Source organism: Sus scrofa, chromosome 18 (assembly GCF_054392235.1).
Source record: "Sus scrofa isolate SSC_HxYL_T2T_F1_AM1 chromosome 18, Sscrofa_HxYL_maternal_Yorkshire_Landrace_v2.0, whole genome shotgun sequence".
In the NCBI taxonomy this organism is placed as follows: domain Eukaryota; kingdom Metazoa; phylum Chordata; class Mammalia; order Artiodactyla; family Suidae; genus Sus; species Sus scrofa.
The window spans coordinates 15,354,693-15,371,694 of record NC_139400.1 but is presented as its reverse complement, the minus strand read 5'-3'; the positions used below and the strand labels follow the sequence as shown (position 1 = coordinate 15,371,694).

The following is a 17,002-nucleotide window of genomic DNA, read 5'->3' as shown; positions in this document are numbered from 1 at the left end:
GGACATAAAAAGAAAACGTAGGTGTTCCTATTGTGGCTCAGAGAGTTAAGAAGCTGACTAGTATCCATGAGGATGCAGGTTCGATTCCTGGTCTCAATCACTGGGTTAAGGATCCAGCATTGCTGCAAGCTGCCACATAAGTTGCAGTTGTGGCTCTGATCTGGTGTTGCTGTAGCTGTAGTGTAGGCCGGCAGCTGCAGCTCCAATTCGACCCCTAGCCCAGGAACTTCCATACGCCGCAGGTGCAGCCTCAAAAAGAGAAAAAAAGAGAGAGAGAGAGACAAAATGTAGATGTGTAATTTGTTTATAATTTTATAATCTTTCCTAATCCCACTTGTACTTCTAGGGGAATTATATAGCGAAATGTTGACTCTTGTTTAAAAATTAGTCTGCTAAGGAGTCCCTTTAGGGAGTTCCCATTGTGGCTCAGAGGGTTATAACTTCAACTAGCATCCATGAGGATGAGGGTTCAATCCCTGGCCTAGCTCAGTGAGTTAAAGATCCAGTGTTGCTGTGAGCTGTGGGTTAAACCAGCAGCTGTACCTCCAATTCAGTCCCTAGCCTGGTAACTTCTATATGCCACAGGTGCAGCCCTAAAAAGCAAAAAAAAAAAAAAACAAAAAAGCCCCTTTAGATGGTGTTCAGTCACTCCATTCTGTTGACCTGGGGACTCCCCAAAACCATCATGCTTCAGGGGAGAGATGGACACTTTATGTGACATTGTGGTTTGTGAGAAAGATGGGGTCTCCAGGGGTCCCGCAGGCAGCACTGCAACAAGTTCACTGTCCCCCTCTGGCTTGGAAAGAAGAGTTTGTCATCCCACAACCCCAGAGGGAGAAGCTTGGGGGAGACATTTCTTAAATTATCTCCCTCTCATGAAAGCCAGAGGGATTGATCAGTTTCGGGATGTTGACTCCTAGGAGCATATGACAGCCCCTAGACCACTTCCTGCTACTATTTTAACTTTGCAAAAAGGGGAAACATGTTATCATTTGCAGAACAGAAACAAACTGGACTTTGAAAAACTTATGGTTACCAAGGGAACAAGTTGGGGGATGGACTGAGGGTTTGGGATTGGCACATGCATCCTGAGCTGTATGGAATGATTGGGTCGATGGGAACCTGCTGTATGGCACAGGAAACTCTACCCAATATTCTGTGATCATCCATGTGGGAAAAGACTCCGAAAGAAAATGGGTATGTTTATATGCATGACTGAATCACTTTGTCGTACAGCAGAAATTATCACAACCTTGTCAGTCACCTATATGTCAATAAAACGTAAAAAAAAAAAAAAACCCCAAAAGGAACAAACTGCCCTCTCTCCCTTTTGGCCTGCTGTGATCAAACATGGCAGACCCTTTAGGTTCCTTGTTCCATCTTCTAAGTAGACCAAAGCAGTTCGCGTCCTCTTCTTGGTTCCATCTTCTCAGACTGTGACTGGTTCTCCCATTATGCCCAACCAGCTCTCTTCCATTCAGGGGGCAGAAAGAAGACCTGTCACTTTGATTTCTGGTCCCTGCTATGGACTCCACTTCATCTTTCCTGGTGGGGGGGAGGTCCCTAGAATTTTGGTACGAATATGGTGTTTTGCTTTATTTGATTCCGTTCTTTGTGTGTATACGTTTCCTTCAGAGTCCTGGTGGGGAGAAGGGTCCTTGGTGGGACCATTTGGAGAAGAGGAAAATGATTGACAATTATTGAAGTGACTCCCCCCTCCTCCCTTTTTTTTCAAACACAAGACATTCGCTTCAGTATAATCACTCTCAAAGCGTAGTTCTGGAGCAAGAGCATCAGCCAAGCCCGGGCACTGATTAGGAATGCAACTTCTCAGACCTACTGACTCAGAAGCTCTGTATTTTAACAAGCCTTCAGAGTGACTCTGATGCATGCTAATGCTTCACAAAATACAGAGCAAAACCTGAATAATCAGATTCTCGCATTTAAAAAATATATATATTGTCTTTTGTTGTTGTTGCTATCTCTTGGGCCGCTTCCACGGCCTATGGAGGTTCCCAGGCTAGGGGTTGAATCGGAGCTGTAGCCACCGACCTACGCCAGAGCCACAGCAACGCGGGATCCGAGCCGCGTCTGCAACCTACACCACAGCTCACGGCAACGCCGGATCGTTAACCCACTGAGCAAGGGCAGGGACCGAACCCGCGACCTCATGGTTCCTAGTCGGATTCGTTAACCACTGTGCCACGACGGGACTCCTAAAAAAATATTAATAGAATATTGTCAATAGAGGACAGCCCTATCGATCTGGGTGTTTTCTGTAGGAGGGGTGGTCTCTATTCTACCCCTTCTCTCATGTGCTTAAAAAGACCCAGGTTTAGTCGCTAGGTAATAATAATGTTTTATACAGCAGAAGTCCAGCTCTTAAGAGATGGGAACACTCCCTCCTCCTACAGGGGAAAGGAAACAGATGTGTGTCCCAAAATTTGTCTCTCCAGGTTCAGGAAAGAGGAGCTATAGTAGATAATTAAAGTCCAGTTTGTTTCTGTTCTGCAAATGATAACATGTTTCCCCTTTTTGCAAAGTTAAAATAGTAGCAGGAAGTGGTCTAGGGGCTGTCATATGCTCCTAGGAGTCAACATCCCGAAACTGATCAATCCCTCTGGCTTTCATGAGAGGGAGATAATTTAAGAAATGTCTCCCCCAAGCTTCTCCCTCTGGGGTTGTGGGATGACAAACTCTTCTTTCCAAGCCAGAGGGGGACAGTGAACTTGTTGCAGTGCTGCCTGCGGGACCCCTCCCTGTGACTTTCAGAATCCCTAATAAAGATGCTAAAGCCTACGAGATGCATAGTGTATGTTGCTAATGTGGAAACCAGCTTGAGAACTGAATTTCGAGTCTTCATGAAACAGCTCAAGTAGAGAACAGTAGTAGCACACGATTGAGAAAGTAGAAGGAAACACGAGGAGCTCAGGAAATTCTCCCAAAGAACAAGATGTGGAGCGCTCCATGCTGTGGAAATGGAGCTTGAGCAAGTTTCGCCAACTCGCCAAGGGGTAGGGTGAAAAAATATGAGTGAGTGAGTCATGTATGCCAGGAACTTGGTACACAACAGGAACAAGGAAGAATTCGCTGGCACCCACTCCTGTGGCAGTAAACGTTAGCAATACTGAGGCAACAAGCAATGAAAATTCAAATAATGAATCCCGTGTGATGTCTTGGATGAGACAGGAAAGGTTTCCATAAGAAGATCAGGTATAAGGTGGATGGTTCCATCTGAATTATTCATCTGCACTGAATCCTCTGCTGACAACGTGACACCACCGGCCCCTCCTCCTGCATCACAGATAAGGAGCCTGGACCAACATTCTCTCCCATCCCTTTCCCAGCAGGTCCAGGTTACAATGGGCCAATGAGAAGCACTCCCGCGAGATGTGAACGAGGTCGAGAAGGCGTCCCATGGCAACTATTGTAAACAGACCAAGAGGAACTTAGCAGTCTGTTTCACCGGCTGACTGATGGCTCCTGGAAGTCCTCCAGGTCAGCGGACCCCCTAGCATTCCAGGCCTGGGCAAGCCTCTCATTCCCTGGATGCAAAGTACACCTTACTTTTAATACCTGGATTTGGCTTCAGTTTTCCTAATCGAATACTCTGTATAAGTGGAGAGAGAGAAAATGTTTCTGGAAACGATTAAGGCAAAATAAAGGCAGGATCCAGAAGTGGAGAAAAACAGGATCCAGTTATTCTGGGGCAGAGAGTCTGAGCTTAAAGCTGGAGATTTCTGCATGTGTTTCCATCAGCAGGGATTTGTGCCAAATATCTAGTAAAATTTCTCATCTGACAGGCTTAACAGATTTAAAAATATCTAGACCACAAATTTGGTCTTTCTGCCCTGGGTTTCCAATATCTTTTCATAGATTTGGGAACTCTTTGAGTTTATATGGATCATCTTAAACCACACTTCTCTTATAGCTCTAAAGAAAACTGCAATGTTTCAAACTTTCAATCAATTAATTTTTGACATGACTTCAAAAGTCTTCTCTGGGCAATTTTTGGGTGCCTTGATAGCAGGTCTTTCCTGGTTTGTACACTTTAGAATTTGTAGTCTTTTCTTTAAAATTTGCAACAAAACTTTCCATGACCAAAGTGATCATTTGTCTTCACCGTTTCTCCCACGAAACGTGGTTTTTCTTTTTCATGCAATAATCCAAGTTGTTTAGCTGCCCAAGTTACAAGCTCAGAGCCTGTTAAAATTTTTCTAGAAGTTTTTTTTTTTTTAATTGGACATTTAATTCCGGCTTCGGGTACTAGTTTTGTCAATTCTGTGTTTGATGGTTGAGGGGAAGTATTTTATCCAACTCCCTGGGTATCTGCTGAAGATGTCTCTAATCGATTTTTTGTTTTGTTCTCCTGCACTGCTGCACATTGCAGTTGCCATTCATTCTAAGAGTGGACTGAAGCGAGTGTGATAACCACTCAACTGTGGAAATACCTTTTTGTGAGGGTTGTAACATATCTTTTTCTTTTTTTTTTTTTTTTGTCTTTTTGCCTTTTCTAGGGCCGCTCCCTCGGCATATGGAGATCCCCAGGCTGGGGGTCTAATTGGAGCCGTAGCCACTGGCCCACGCTGGAGCCACAGCCACGCGGGATCCGAGCCATGTCTGCAACCTACACCACAGCTCACAGCAATGCCAGATCCTTAACCTACTGAGCAAGGCCAGGGCTCGAACCCGAAACCTCATGGTTCCTAGTCAGAGTCATTAACCACTGAGCCATGACAGGAACTCCTAACATATCTTTTTCAAATCTCTCCTTCTCCCTTGTTCCAGTTTTGGTACCTGCTTTGCCATCTCCATTCATGCTACATCAATATTATGATTTGGTTTGAAAGTTTCCATTTTGTCCATACGTAAACTAAAAATTAATTTAATTATATTATAAATAAAATAATACCAGTATTTCAATTTCATGACCAGCTGCAATGTAGACAGGTGTCACTGTAACTCATGCTGTTTACACAATGTGTTCAAATAAAAGTATTACACCCACTGCATTAGGAAGATTATTCAAATGGAGTCAATCTATTGACACAGACTAGGTCGATTGTATGCTTATGTTCTGCTAGAAACGATAAATGTGGCCAAAATTTACATTGAATTACAGCGATAATATGTGATACAACAGAGTGAAGTGTATTTCCATCCAAACAACAAAGCTGTGCTTCATGGTAAACTCTTTTATGGTGCTTCAGTTTTTAAATTTAAACTAATTCTCATTAAATAAGAATTTTATTTATCTTTTTATTTTTTCAGGGCCGCTCGCATGGCAAATGGAATTTTCCAGGCTGAGGGTCGAATCAGAGTTACAGCTCTAGGCTTACACCACAGCCACAGCAACTCTGGATCCGAGCCACATCTGTTACATCCACCATGGCTCACAGCAACGCTGGATCCTTAACCCACTGGGCGAGGCCAGGGATTGAACCAGCATCCTCATGGATACTAGTTGGGCTTGTTACTGTCGCTGAGCCATGACAGGAACTCCTCATTAAATAAACTTGAAAATTCAGTTTCTCAGGTGCACCAGCTACATTTCAAGTGCTCAAGAACCACATGTGACAAGGGGCCATCATATTGGACTGGGTATTGCGATTTCTGAAAAATACTCAACTGTCTGGAAATGAAACACATACTTCTAAATAATCCATGAGTTTAAAAAGACGTCGCAAAGAATATGGAAAAATACTGTAAACTGAATGATTGTGAGAACAGAATATACAAAAATGTATGAGCTACTCCCCACTAGCAGGAGTGTGTCCACACACCTCCCTGAATGTGTTGTTTTGCTTATAAACTGTTTTGCTGTGTGCTCTCCCACATGTGCTGTGCTTATAATAATAAACTCCTGTGTCTGTTTTTTTTTTTTTTTAAGTGAGGTGTAGAGGGAAATTTATAGAGTTCTATCCTTACGTTAGAAAAGAAGAACTTTGTAATAGTTTATAGGATATTGTAGATAATATGTTGTGGCGATACTGGATATGATTATGCTTTTCTGAAGCTGAGTTTGTTCTAACAGGCACTTAAATTACTGGCAGACACCTTTGAACTTGGGAAGGCTTGGTTTTAGATGTCATTAGCAAGGGGCTATTCCAATTTTGCAAGTCCCTGAGTTCTGATGTGGTTTTTGCTGTTTGGGGTTTTGTTTTGTTTTTTTCCTGAACCCACAGCCTGCAGAAGTTCCCGGACCAGGGATCAAACCCATGCCATAGTAGTAACCAGAGCCACAGAAGTGACAACACCAGATCCTTAACCTGCTGAGCCACAAGGGAACTCCCCAATGTGATTTTTTTTTTTTTTTTTTTTTTTTTTTTTTTTTTTTTTTTACTCTGGTTCGTAGTTCAGTGGAATACTTGGTGGGCTGGAATCTCAAAATCTGTCTCTGCTGCTTTGAGCAATTGCTAACATCTCTAATCTAATGCTAATCAGCTCTCTCCGCCTTCGAGAAAAGGTGTCCCCTGTACTCTTTGGAGATTTAGCTGGTGGGTTGGCCAAAGATTTGAAAGGAGTTTGTAGGGAGAATTTCTAGTGCCCCCACTCCCTCTGTGCCTCTTTTTGGGAGTTCCCCATCAATTCTTTCCCTCTCTGGCTGGCCCCAAACTCTCACCCTCAAGTCACTTGGGTTTCTGCTCACGTACGGTCCCCCAGGTCAGCAGGATGGGGAGGTGCCCTTCTGGCGGGGAGAAGCCACATAAATAGTGCAGCACTGTGGTCCCCTCATGTTAAGGATCAAGTTTCCTATAGTGTCTGCCTGTATTTGGTCACTTCTCAGGGTCTTCCAGGCATTGTTCAAAAATTCTCCTTATTTCATATTTTCCACTTAGTTTATGGATGTTATTACAGGAAGATTGGGAGCTGGAAACCTTCCCTGAGATTTTTTTTAGCAGCTGCTTTGACCTTCTAAGGAAGAAGCAGCTGTGTATCCACTGGGCACTTCTGATGGTCCAAATTCCTGCTTTTCGTGTTTTGCTCCAGTGTAGAGATCTTCGAATAATAAGTTCCAGAGTTCACTGTTTTCATGGCTTTGGCCAAGACAACCCAGTCTCCCCCTGCCCCCACCCTCACCCACACCACTTCTTTCTTACTAGACACAGACCATGGAAGTTCCAGAACCAATCTACACATCTTCCTTCCCAGTTCTGATGCTGAGGGAGCGACGGCACGAAGCAACAGCCGTCCCTCCTCTTGAAATGTCATGGGAGGCATCTGCCCTAACCCTAACCCTAACCCTAACCCTAACCCTAACCCTGTCCCGCTCTGCTCGGCATCCCCAGCAGGAGGTTCCCACGGGGCTGCTGCAATTTGGGGTGGCCTCTTTCTAGAAAGAATGAAAAGGCTACTCCTTCTGCCCTCCCCTGTTTCTACTTGCTTTCTTTCTTTTTCATTTTTTAAAGTTTTATTGAGGTAGGGAGTTCCCATTGTGGTGCAGCAAAAATGAATGCAACTAGTATCCATGAGGATGCAGTTTGATTCCTGGCCTCACTCAGGGGGTTAAGGATCTGGCATTGCCATGAGCTGTGGTGTAGGCTGCAGATGCAGCTCAGATCCCAAATTGCTGTGGCTGTGGTGTAGGCCGGCAGCTACAGCTTCAATTCTACTCCTAGGCTGGGAACTTCCATATGCCGTGGGTATAGCCCTCAAGAAAAGCAGTTTCTTTTGCAGCGAAAGAAAGAAAGAAAGAAAGAAAGAAAGAAAGAAAGAAAGAAAGAAAGAAAGAAAGAAAGAAAGAAAGAAAGAAAGAAGGAAGGAAGGAAGGAAGGAAGGAAGGAAGGAAGGAAGGAAGGAAGGAAGGAAGGAAGGAAGGAAAGGGAAAGGAAGGAAGGAAAGAAAAAAGCAAAATAAATAAATAAAAACGTTTTATTGAAGTATAGTTGATCTGTAATGTTGTGATAATTTCTGCTGTACAATGAAGTGATTCAGTTATCCATGCACACAAATCCATTCTTTTTCAGATTCTTTCCCCACATAGATGATCACAGAATTTTGGGTAGAGTTCCCTGTGCTTTACAGCAGGTTCCCATTGGCCAGTGAGTCCATCTACCGCAGTGTACACAAGCCCAAACTCCCAGTCCATCCTTCCCCCCTCCACCTGTCCGCTCTGGTAACCATAAGTTTGTTTCAAACTGCCCTTCCCCACATGTCACAGAACCACTGCTGCGTTCAGACCCACCACACCCAGCACGTACCTGAAAAGTCACCGTGCCTGCTTCCTTTATGGGCGAGGACACAGCCCAGGAGATGCAGAGCTGCCTGGTCGACATCCCACACTGATTTGCTACCTCGGCTTTTCACCAGTGAGCCCAATGGCCCGGATGCTGCGGGGGTTACATGGGAGAATGAGGCACAGGCCTGCCCTCAGGAAGCTTTTGCTCTCCGTGTGTTCTACTAGAGGACTGGAAAGCCTGAGGATGGCGAGGCACAGAGGAGGGAGGGTGTTCTGGAAGAGGGGATGATGGGCCTGGGAACTCCGGAGCCTGGCATGGGCAGTGGCCCGTGAGCTGGCGAGAGCAGGTGAGGGCTTGGAAGTGGGACTCAGTTGGAGGGAGGCTGGTGGGAAGCACTGAAAGCCAGCGCATCTCAAATGGGTGCCTCTTAGGAGCTGTGTGTGAGCTCCCTCAAGTCTCCTGGATCTGCAGAGTGTCTACAGCCAGGACTCCTGGCTGAGTCCTGCCTCGCAGCCCCACCCCTGGTGGAGCTGCCCCTCGCCCGCTTGCTGGAGCAGCACATTCCACGGGGAGTAATGGCAAGCCTGGTTGCTGTAATAATGTCCCTCGTTTTCCCACAGGATGCTTTCGATTTGCTGCATGAGCTCCTCCAGCTGGGCTTCCTGCTCCGCCCCCTCCACCTTGTTGTTGAAGCCGCAGTGGCGCCGCTCGCAGATCACGTCCAGCTGGGCCAGCTCCCGGTTGTCCGTCTCTCGCAGGTACTCTTCCAGGGAGCCGCCCCCCAGGTCTTCCTTCCGTGTGAACACCAGGATGGTGTGGGCCAGGACGCCCACCCCAAACACTTCCTGGAGGCGCCTGACCACCTCTTGATCCTCCTGCGTGAAGCGGCCCAGCTGTGTCACCAGGAGGACGGCGTGGGGCCCGGGGAAGGAGAAGGCAATGGCTCGGCTGAAGCCCTGGGCGGCCACGCCCGGCGCCACCCGAGGGGACAGGATGTCAGGGGTGTCTATGACCTCGAGCTCCCTCCCAGCCCACACCCGACACCCCCGCTGGAAGTCCTGGGTCACCGGCCTGGAACTGAGCTTGCACTTGAACAGCTTCCGGCCGAGGATGCTGTTTCCTGTTGCGCTTTTCCCACTTCCGGGTTTTCCCACCAGCAGGAGCCTCAGCTTCCGCGGGGTCCGTTCATCCGCCCTCAGACCTGGAAGCATCAAGAGAAGCGGGGGGCGGAGTTAGAGCCCGTCCACCGGCTTCAGCCTCACCAGGAAGAGAGGGCCCTGGGGGGGCAAGAGAGACGAAGACCGCGTCTGCACCTGAGACCTGCCCTGGGTTCCCATTCTTTCTTTTTTCCTGCTGAATCGTTTTTCTCATCATGGCAGAACCTACTTAACATACCATGTACAATTTTAACCATGCAATCCACATGGTTGTGCCATCACCACGATGCATCTCAAGAATTTTTCATCTTCCCAAGTTGAAACCCTGCCCCCGTGAAACACTAACTCCCCATTCCTCCCTCCCCCGAACAGCTCACAACCCCTCTTCTACTGTCTGTGTCTTTGGGTTTGACCATTCTTGGGACCTCATATAAGTGGCATCGGGTCATATTTGTCCCTTTGCGGCTGGCTTCCTTCACTTAGCATAATATTTTCAATATTTTCATGTTGGATCTTGAAGCACGTCGGGTGTCAGAATTTCCTTTCTTTTTAAAGCTGAATGGTATTGCATTGTAGGTATGGACCACACTGTGCTGTTTCACACAGATCTGGACATTTGGGTTGCTGTTGTGAATAGCGCTCCTGTGACCCTTGGTGTCCATATGTTCAATGTCTGTCTCAATTCCCGGAAGTGGGATTGCTGGGTCGTACAGTCGAACACACCAACTTAAGTTTCGGTTTTGAAACTTCGTCTCAGGATCACCTGTTCTTACCAGTATGGGAATCAGCCCATCATGAGATGAACCCTGAGCTTCCCTGGGGACCCCTGATTGGAGGCCCTTCCCAGGAAGAGTGGTGAGAGTGAAGGGACGCAGCCTCTCCCTAATGTGAACGACTGCATCACATGACCTTCAGTTTTCCCAACAGGGAGTGTCATGAGGGGAGAGCCTTTTCAGCCAGACACCCAGCTCCACAGCACAAAAGCACACTGGGGTCACATCTTTTTTTTTTTATGGCCACACCCCATGACATATGGAAGTTCCTGGGCCAGGGATCAAATCTGAGTCCTAGCGGCGACTTCTGCCACAGCTGATGCAACACTGGATCCTTAACCCACAGTGCTGGGCTGGGGATCGAACTCACACCTCCACCGCAACCCCAGCCGCTGTCATCAGACTCTTAATCCACTGCACCACGGTTGGAACTCCGGGGGGGTGTCACATTCTTAAGCTACACCCTTGAGGTTTGGGATGGACAGCCTCACCCAGCAAAAGATCAGAACCATCAGCTGAGAGAAGATCTGACCAAGCCGCTCGTCCTCAGCAACCCGAGATCCAGATTTTTAGCCAGGACCAGGGCTGGAGGGCAGGAAGAGAATTCCCTTCTCCTGGCTGCCTTGCAGGTCCCAGGACCCAGAGCGCCTAGAGATGTGTCAGATCCTGGCTGGTTTCTGAGTCTGTGGCACACTGAAGACTCTGATGTGCCCCAGTGGCAGAGCCCTTGGCCTCCTGGAGGCAGGGCCAGCACAGACTCCTTCCCAATCTCCCCAGCAATGACCTTGCCCTTCTCCCTCGCTGGCTGAGCCACCAGCCACTTCTCACTGCAGGGTAATGGCTCCCTCCAGCCTCCCCCTGGGGCTTGAATAGAATTTTGGTGAGTGGGTGGGAGTGTCACAGAAGCAGGAAAGGTGGTGTCTTCACCACTGCCCTCCAGGGCAAAGCAGGACGAAGACAGTGGTCCCAGGCTGGGCAAACCTGGTTCTCCCCACCCCATCCTCACTGCTTACGCTACTGGCCTTTAAAAGCAAATACATCGCCTGAGCTCTGAAAAGGATTTTTAAAGTAAACTTAATTTCCATTGCTGAAAAAAAAGGAGCGGGTAGATCAGGCGTCTACACCTGTGATTTTCCTAGGCTGCTTATGAATATGGCTTTTGTCCAATGGCTCAGGCCATTAAAGTTCATGGAGTTACAAATCATTTGTGTGGAAAAACATAATGAATTGCAAATAAATTCTTCTGGCCAGGAGGGTGGCTGGATTTCCACTGTTTCTGAATTCCTAAATTCTGTCTCTCCCGCCTAGATGGCGAAGTTGAGCTCTTGAATGTTAAGTTCATGACTCTTGTTGGGGTGGGGAGATCCCCTTGGGGAGATGGGGTGGGGACAGTCCCTTGGGGAGATGGGGTGGGGACAGTCCCTTGGGGAGATGGGGGTGGGGAGCCCCTTGGGAATTCAGGGAGCGGGGGGGAGCCCCTTGGGGAGATGGAGCCAGGTGCTGTGGGTACCTGAGCGCATCCTGCTGGCTCTGCAGTGTCTTGCAGTCCTCTTCAGCCTTAGCCAGCCTGACTCCCACACAGGGGCCTGCTTGTCTTCCAGCCTAGGGCTGGGGTGAGCCACTTGTCACAGCCACTCAGCACATCTCTCTGAGGCTCGGTGAAGGGCCCCTTTCGCCCTTGCACCTGTCAGCACTCTTTCCCCTTTCATCTGGCCCATCCTGAACACCCTCTGACGGCCGCCTAGGTGGGCACCCCCCGCGCCCCCCGACACGGCGCGACCACCCCCTGCACCTCACACATCCCCCGACCATGCCCCTCTCACATTCACATCTGCTAGAAAGTTCTTTTACCTCCTGATCTGTCTTGGGTGGGCTCCTGAGACAGCCCTTCTTTGAAATTCTCCTGGACAATCAGTTCGCATTCTTCTTCCTCTGTCTAGAAAAAAATTAAAATAGGGCTTACCAGGTTTTAAGAGGCAGCTAACTTTTGCCTTTTTCTTGTCAGAAGAACGTTGTTTGCATTGGTTCAGGGAGGGGAGGTGTCTGGGGGACGGGGGACTGAGCCGCCCTCTGCGTCCTTGAGGGACCCTCCTCCCACTGCCCCCCGCCCCCCGACTCTGGTTTCCATGGGGGGGAGGCGACTCTGTGAGGGGGAGAAAGGAGCATTGTGACAGACACTGGCCGCTGGTGAGAGGCTCTTGGGGACACAATGACCTGTGGACAGAGCCTGGCAGTGGGGGCTGCGGAGGCCGAGAGCCAGGAGGACCACGGCCAGGCACAGGCTGCCTCTGGGTCCCGGCGCTGCTGGGAGCCCTGAGGTCTCAGTGTCATCTCCTTGGCTGCCGATGATGGGGGGGGTCACACTGCCTGGGCCTCCGTGCCCGCAGAGCTGCAAATGCTGGACCCAGACTGGATGCTCCTGAGATCTTTTCCCTCTAGATGATTCCAGCACATTTTATGACACTTTCTAGAGCAAGTCCTAGTCCTCTTGCAAAGGAGCCATGTCAACCCCCCGCTCCTGGACTCCCATCGTCCTGAGGCGAGAGCAGCGTATCCTGGCCTCACGCCGAACCGCCTGGTGCGTTCACACGGTTCCCTGTTTCAGGAGCCCCTTGTGTTACAGCTGCTCGGGTCTCTGCGGGATGGGGAGGGCACCGCACGGCCATGGCTGTTTTTCTGGAATGTGAGGGTGCAAGAGACAGTCCCAGGCAGGTGAGCATCTCCAGATGGAGGCTCTGATTGAAGGGAAACCTAAATACTGGGGGTGGGGGTGGAGGGACGCTGCGGACAGAGTTTGCTGTCACCACAGCATCCTTGGGATGAGGGGCGGGGACAGCTGTCGCTCTCTGTTAAGCTGGCAAACTGCAGAGGGCAGGCAGTGCATTCCAGGCAGGGCACAAAGGGCACAAGTTTCTCTCTCTCACACACACACACACACACAGCGCACATACGCACACCCATACACTCACAAACACAGGAACATACACATGCATACACAGCACACACATAAGACAAACATAAGACTCACACTGTCCACACACATACACTCAAACACACACAGAAACACAGCTCACACACACAACACACACCACACATACACATCCACTCACAAACACCCAAATACAAGTATAAACACACAGACAGCACACACCAAAGGCAACAACACAGAAAATACATGCTCCCACACACACATCCCTACACAACATACACAAACCACAATACACACAGACACCATGCACACGACTCACACAATCCACACCCAGACATCACACACACACACACACACACATACTCACACGAACCCAGTACACATACACAACGCACACAGACACAGGAACCCTCACACTTGGACTTACCCCTCCTGTTGGGCAGAAGAAAAGGCTGCGTTTTGCGTCTCCTGGGGCCAGGTGGTCTCGTGAATTCTTTGTTTCTCCTTTCAGAGCGGACACCTTGCAGGCCTGGGGGGGCCTTGAGTGGAAAGGGTAGAATAAAATGTCCCAGAAGTTTGAATAGATATAGGACATTGTTTATATTTTTTTTAGCAAAATGTGATCCCAAAGCTCAGCTCAAGAACTGCCGTTGAAAGCCCAGCCGTGCGTGGGGCGGGTGCAGGAAGGGGCGGGAACAGGCAGGCCAGGCCCGGCTGGGAGGCACACAGCTCTGCCCTCTGCGTTTTGTTGGCTGCTGCCTTGGGAACCCCAACAGGAAAAACACCCGCGAAACTTCACAAGGGTGACAGATCTGCTCTGTGTTCCAGGTGGGGGACAGAAACCACGGCTCGTGGCACATGTGCGAGGCCCTATCAGGGTCTAGGGCGATGCTGGAGGGCATTCTCGTGTTTGGTATATTGTTATTATTTTTATCCTGAACGAAGACAACTAGAACTCAGAGGCTTAAAACCAAGCAGCAGATCTAAGAAAGTGTTGTGCCAGGGGAATGAATGATTTTTGTTTAATTGATTTTCTCTCTTTTTTGAGAATCGCCAGCTTCCTGCAGATGTCCTGTGCCTCCCCGGCCCCGACAGACATGCATTGTCTCTCCCCCTCCCCCCACTCCTCCCCCAACTCCTCTGCTGGCTTTCCGGGGTCTCCAGTTTGCTGACAGCGGGCCTTGGGACTTGTCAGCTGCATCATCTCATGAGCCAATTCCTTGTAATAAATCACATGAGCCAATTCTTTATAAGTCTCTCTCTATAGATGTATACACACACACACACACACACACACACACACACACACACACACATTCTGTGTCTGAAAGTTCCAAGCGATATATAATATTTGTCTTTCTCTGTCTGGCTGACTTCATTTAGTATGATAATCTCTAGGTCCATCCATGTTGCTGCAAATGGCCATATTTCATTCTCTGTTATGACTGAATAATATTCCATTTAGTGTACACACACACACACACACACACACACACACATAATTATCCGTTGACGGTATTTGGGCTTTTTCCCAGGTCTTGGCTATTGTAAATAAAGCTGCTGTGAGCATGGGTGCATGCATCTCTTGAATTAGAATTTTCATCTTTTCTGGATAAACGCCCAGGAGGGAAATTCTTGGATCATGTGGTAGCTAATTGTTCCACATGAGGTGTATTTTGGATGCATTTGTGGCAGAAGGCGAGTTCCATACCCTCTTCCTCTGCCATCTTGATCCCTTTCCCGGGAAGTCATTCTTTTTTTTGTTGTTGTTGTTGTTGTTGTTGTTGTTGCTATTTCTTGGGCCGCTCCCACGGCATATGGAGGTTCCCAGGCTAGGGGTCGAATCGGAGCTGTAGCCACCGGCCTACACCAGAGCCACAGCAACGCGGGATCCGAGCCGTGTCGGGACCGAACCCGCGACCTCATGGTTCCTAGTCGGATTCGTTAACCACTGCGCCACGACGGGAACTCCCGGGAAGTCATTCTTGATTTGGGGGAGAGGATTGCTCACTGGGGTCTCTATGGTGACATCAGATCTCTTCTCCAGGGTGAGGGCTCTCCTCATCCTAGCCCTTGCCTCTCTCTCTCATCCTGGGAACCATCTCATGTAAAGGGTAAGGCATATGGACCAATGTTCTAACTCTTTCCTGGGAGGAGACCAGGGGAAGGGGAAGGCAGGTGGTGGAGGAGGCGAGAGAGACAAGAGCCGTGGTGGAGACAGGGGGCAGTGTGGTTGCAGATCAGCGGAATGATCTTTTTTTCTGAAATGTCGAGACAGTTACAGGAAATGGTCTACCCTCCGTGGTAGACTTCCTGGGAACATGCTGAAATGCACACAAACAAAAGCCCATATCACCCTGTTCAAGTGAAAAAGCAGAGATGAGGCGTGGAAATTCCCCAAGCAGACGAAACCAATGTAGTCATTCAAACAAAGCTCAATTTAGGTTATTTTGCAAGATGCAAACTGGGCCGTTTCCTGCTTAGGCCTCTGGAAACCATAAGCAAAACTGAAGCTTCCCCAAACCTGAGATGAGATTATCACTAAGCAATTATCTGCCATTGAAGAGAATCCTAACATTATAAACAATTGCTATGACGAATAAACAGTCCCTGGCTTCTCACTGCATAAGCTGCTGTATAACCACATACCCAGGAGCCTCTTTTACGGTCTGGTTTGAGTGCTCCCGGCCTGCTTGTCTTTTTGGTGTGTGCCAGACAATCCTTTACCAGTGACTGCCTCAGCCATTCACTGGGTTTAGGTTCTGTTCCTTCTGAGTTTTTGACAGCATCTAATAAAGGGGTCCACAGGTCAGTGAGCGATGGAGAACTCGTGTCAACAAAGATGTTCAATTGCCAAGGAGGGAACTGGAGAGAGACAGCAGAAGACATTGTCCAAAGATAGTGTGGAGCCCTGGGGGGTAGGGCGTCACCAACAATTGATCTTTTTATGCCAGTCCAGCCTCTTCTAGACAGAGTTTGCTCCCACTCCTGACTTCAAGTAATAGGTAAGAATTCAGGGGCTAGAAAGCACTTAGTCTGTTTTGTGGGGAGGTGAGAAAGGGAGTGGGACCCCAAGGAAGGGGCCACATATATCCTCCCTCTTTGGTTATTTTGCGCCGCAAGGTGGATAAAGCTGACTTTTACCCTTAAATGTCGCCACCTCAACACTTCTCTGAACCTAGGAGTTAAAACCCCAGGACCAGAAATTCCCGCTGTGGCTCAATGGGATCGGTGACGTCTCTGGAACATGGAGGCATAGGTTCGATCCCCAGCCTGGCACAGTGGGCTAGAGATCCAGTGCCGCTGCAGCTGCGGCATAGGCCACACCTGCAGCTTGGATCTGATCCCTGGCTCAGGAAATCCATAAGCCACAGGAGGGCAAAAAAGACAAAGAAAGAAAGAAAACAAAGAAAGAAAAAAGAACAAACCTAGGCCCTACCAGGGCTCTTTACTCCAAGCCTCCCAGACTTGTCACTGCCCCCCACATCCCCCCCCATCCCCAACCCAGTCTGGTCACCAAATAGGATCTCCCATGGGGATCACTAATCCTCAGAACCAACCCTGCAGAGTTACAACCACATTCCAACCAGCAATCTGAGGATCAAGTCGGCTTGATGATTCATGGGCTACAGTCACACTCCTGGGTGAGCAGGACTGTCATGCTCACTGGGTTTGGTCAGTATTTGGGGGAAATTCAATGTCACTGAAGGAAGAGACCTCAGCTCATCTGCCACAACCCTCATTTTTTTGGGCCACACCCACAGCATATGGAGGTTCCCAGGCTAGGGGTCCAATCGGAGACGTAGCTGCCAGCCTACACCACAGTCACAGCAGCGCAGGATCCGAGCTGCATCTGCGACCTACACCACAGCTCATGACAATGCTGGATCCTTAACCCACTGAGCGAGGCCAGGGATCGAGGCCAGGGGTTGAACCTGCATCAATCATCATGGATACTAGTTG

General features: G+C 48.8%; 1 protein-coding gene across 2 annotated transcripts; it reads right to left on the bottom strand.

The window, feature by feature from the left end:
• Window positions 1–7,858: 7,858 nt before the first annotated feature.
• GIMAP6 (GTPase, IMAP family member 6) lies at window positions 7,859–13,720 on the bottom strand. Of its 2 annotated transcripts, none has more exons than XM_085005183.1 (3): window positions 13,467–13,720; window positions 11,621–12,046; window positions 7,859–9,381 (listed from the first exon to the last, which is right to left on the bottom strand). In XM_085005183.1, the coding sequence occupies exons 2-3, from the start codon at window positions 11,628–11,630 to the stop codon at window positions 8,657–8,659; spliced, it is 735 nt and encodes a 244-aa protein (XP_084861309.1). In that variant the 5' UTR covers window positions 11,631–12,046; window positions 13,467–13,720; the 3' UTR covers window positions 7,859–8,656. The 2 variants fall into 2 exon arrangements, with proteins under 2 accessions (XP_084861309.1, XP_003360126.3); XM_003360078.6 differs by having other exon boundaries at window positions 11,962–12,046.
• Window positions 13,721–17,002: the final 3,282 nt, after the last annotated feature.

What these genes read in the sequence shown, in the direction of transcription:
- GIMAP6 (XM_003360078.6), bottom strand. Translation starts at nt 13,634, where the DNA reads ATGTCCTATATCTATTCAAACTTCTGGGACATTTTATTCTACCCTTTC. An exon ending in TCTTCTGCCCAACAGGAGGG is followed by an intron (nt 12,047 to 13,466) that starts GTAAGTCCAAGT and finishes ATTTTTTTCTAG; the next exon opens with ACAGAGGAAGAAGAATGCGA. An exon ending in CACCCAAGACAGATCAGGAG is followed by an intron (nt 9,382 to 11,961) that starts GTAAAAGAACTT and finishes TGATGCTTCCAG; the next exon opens with GTCTGAGGGCGGATGAACGG.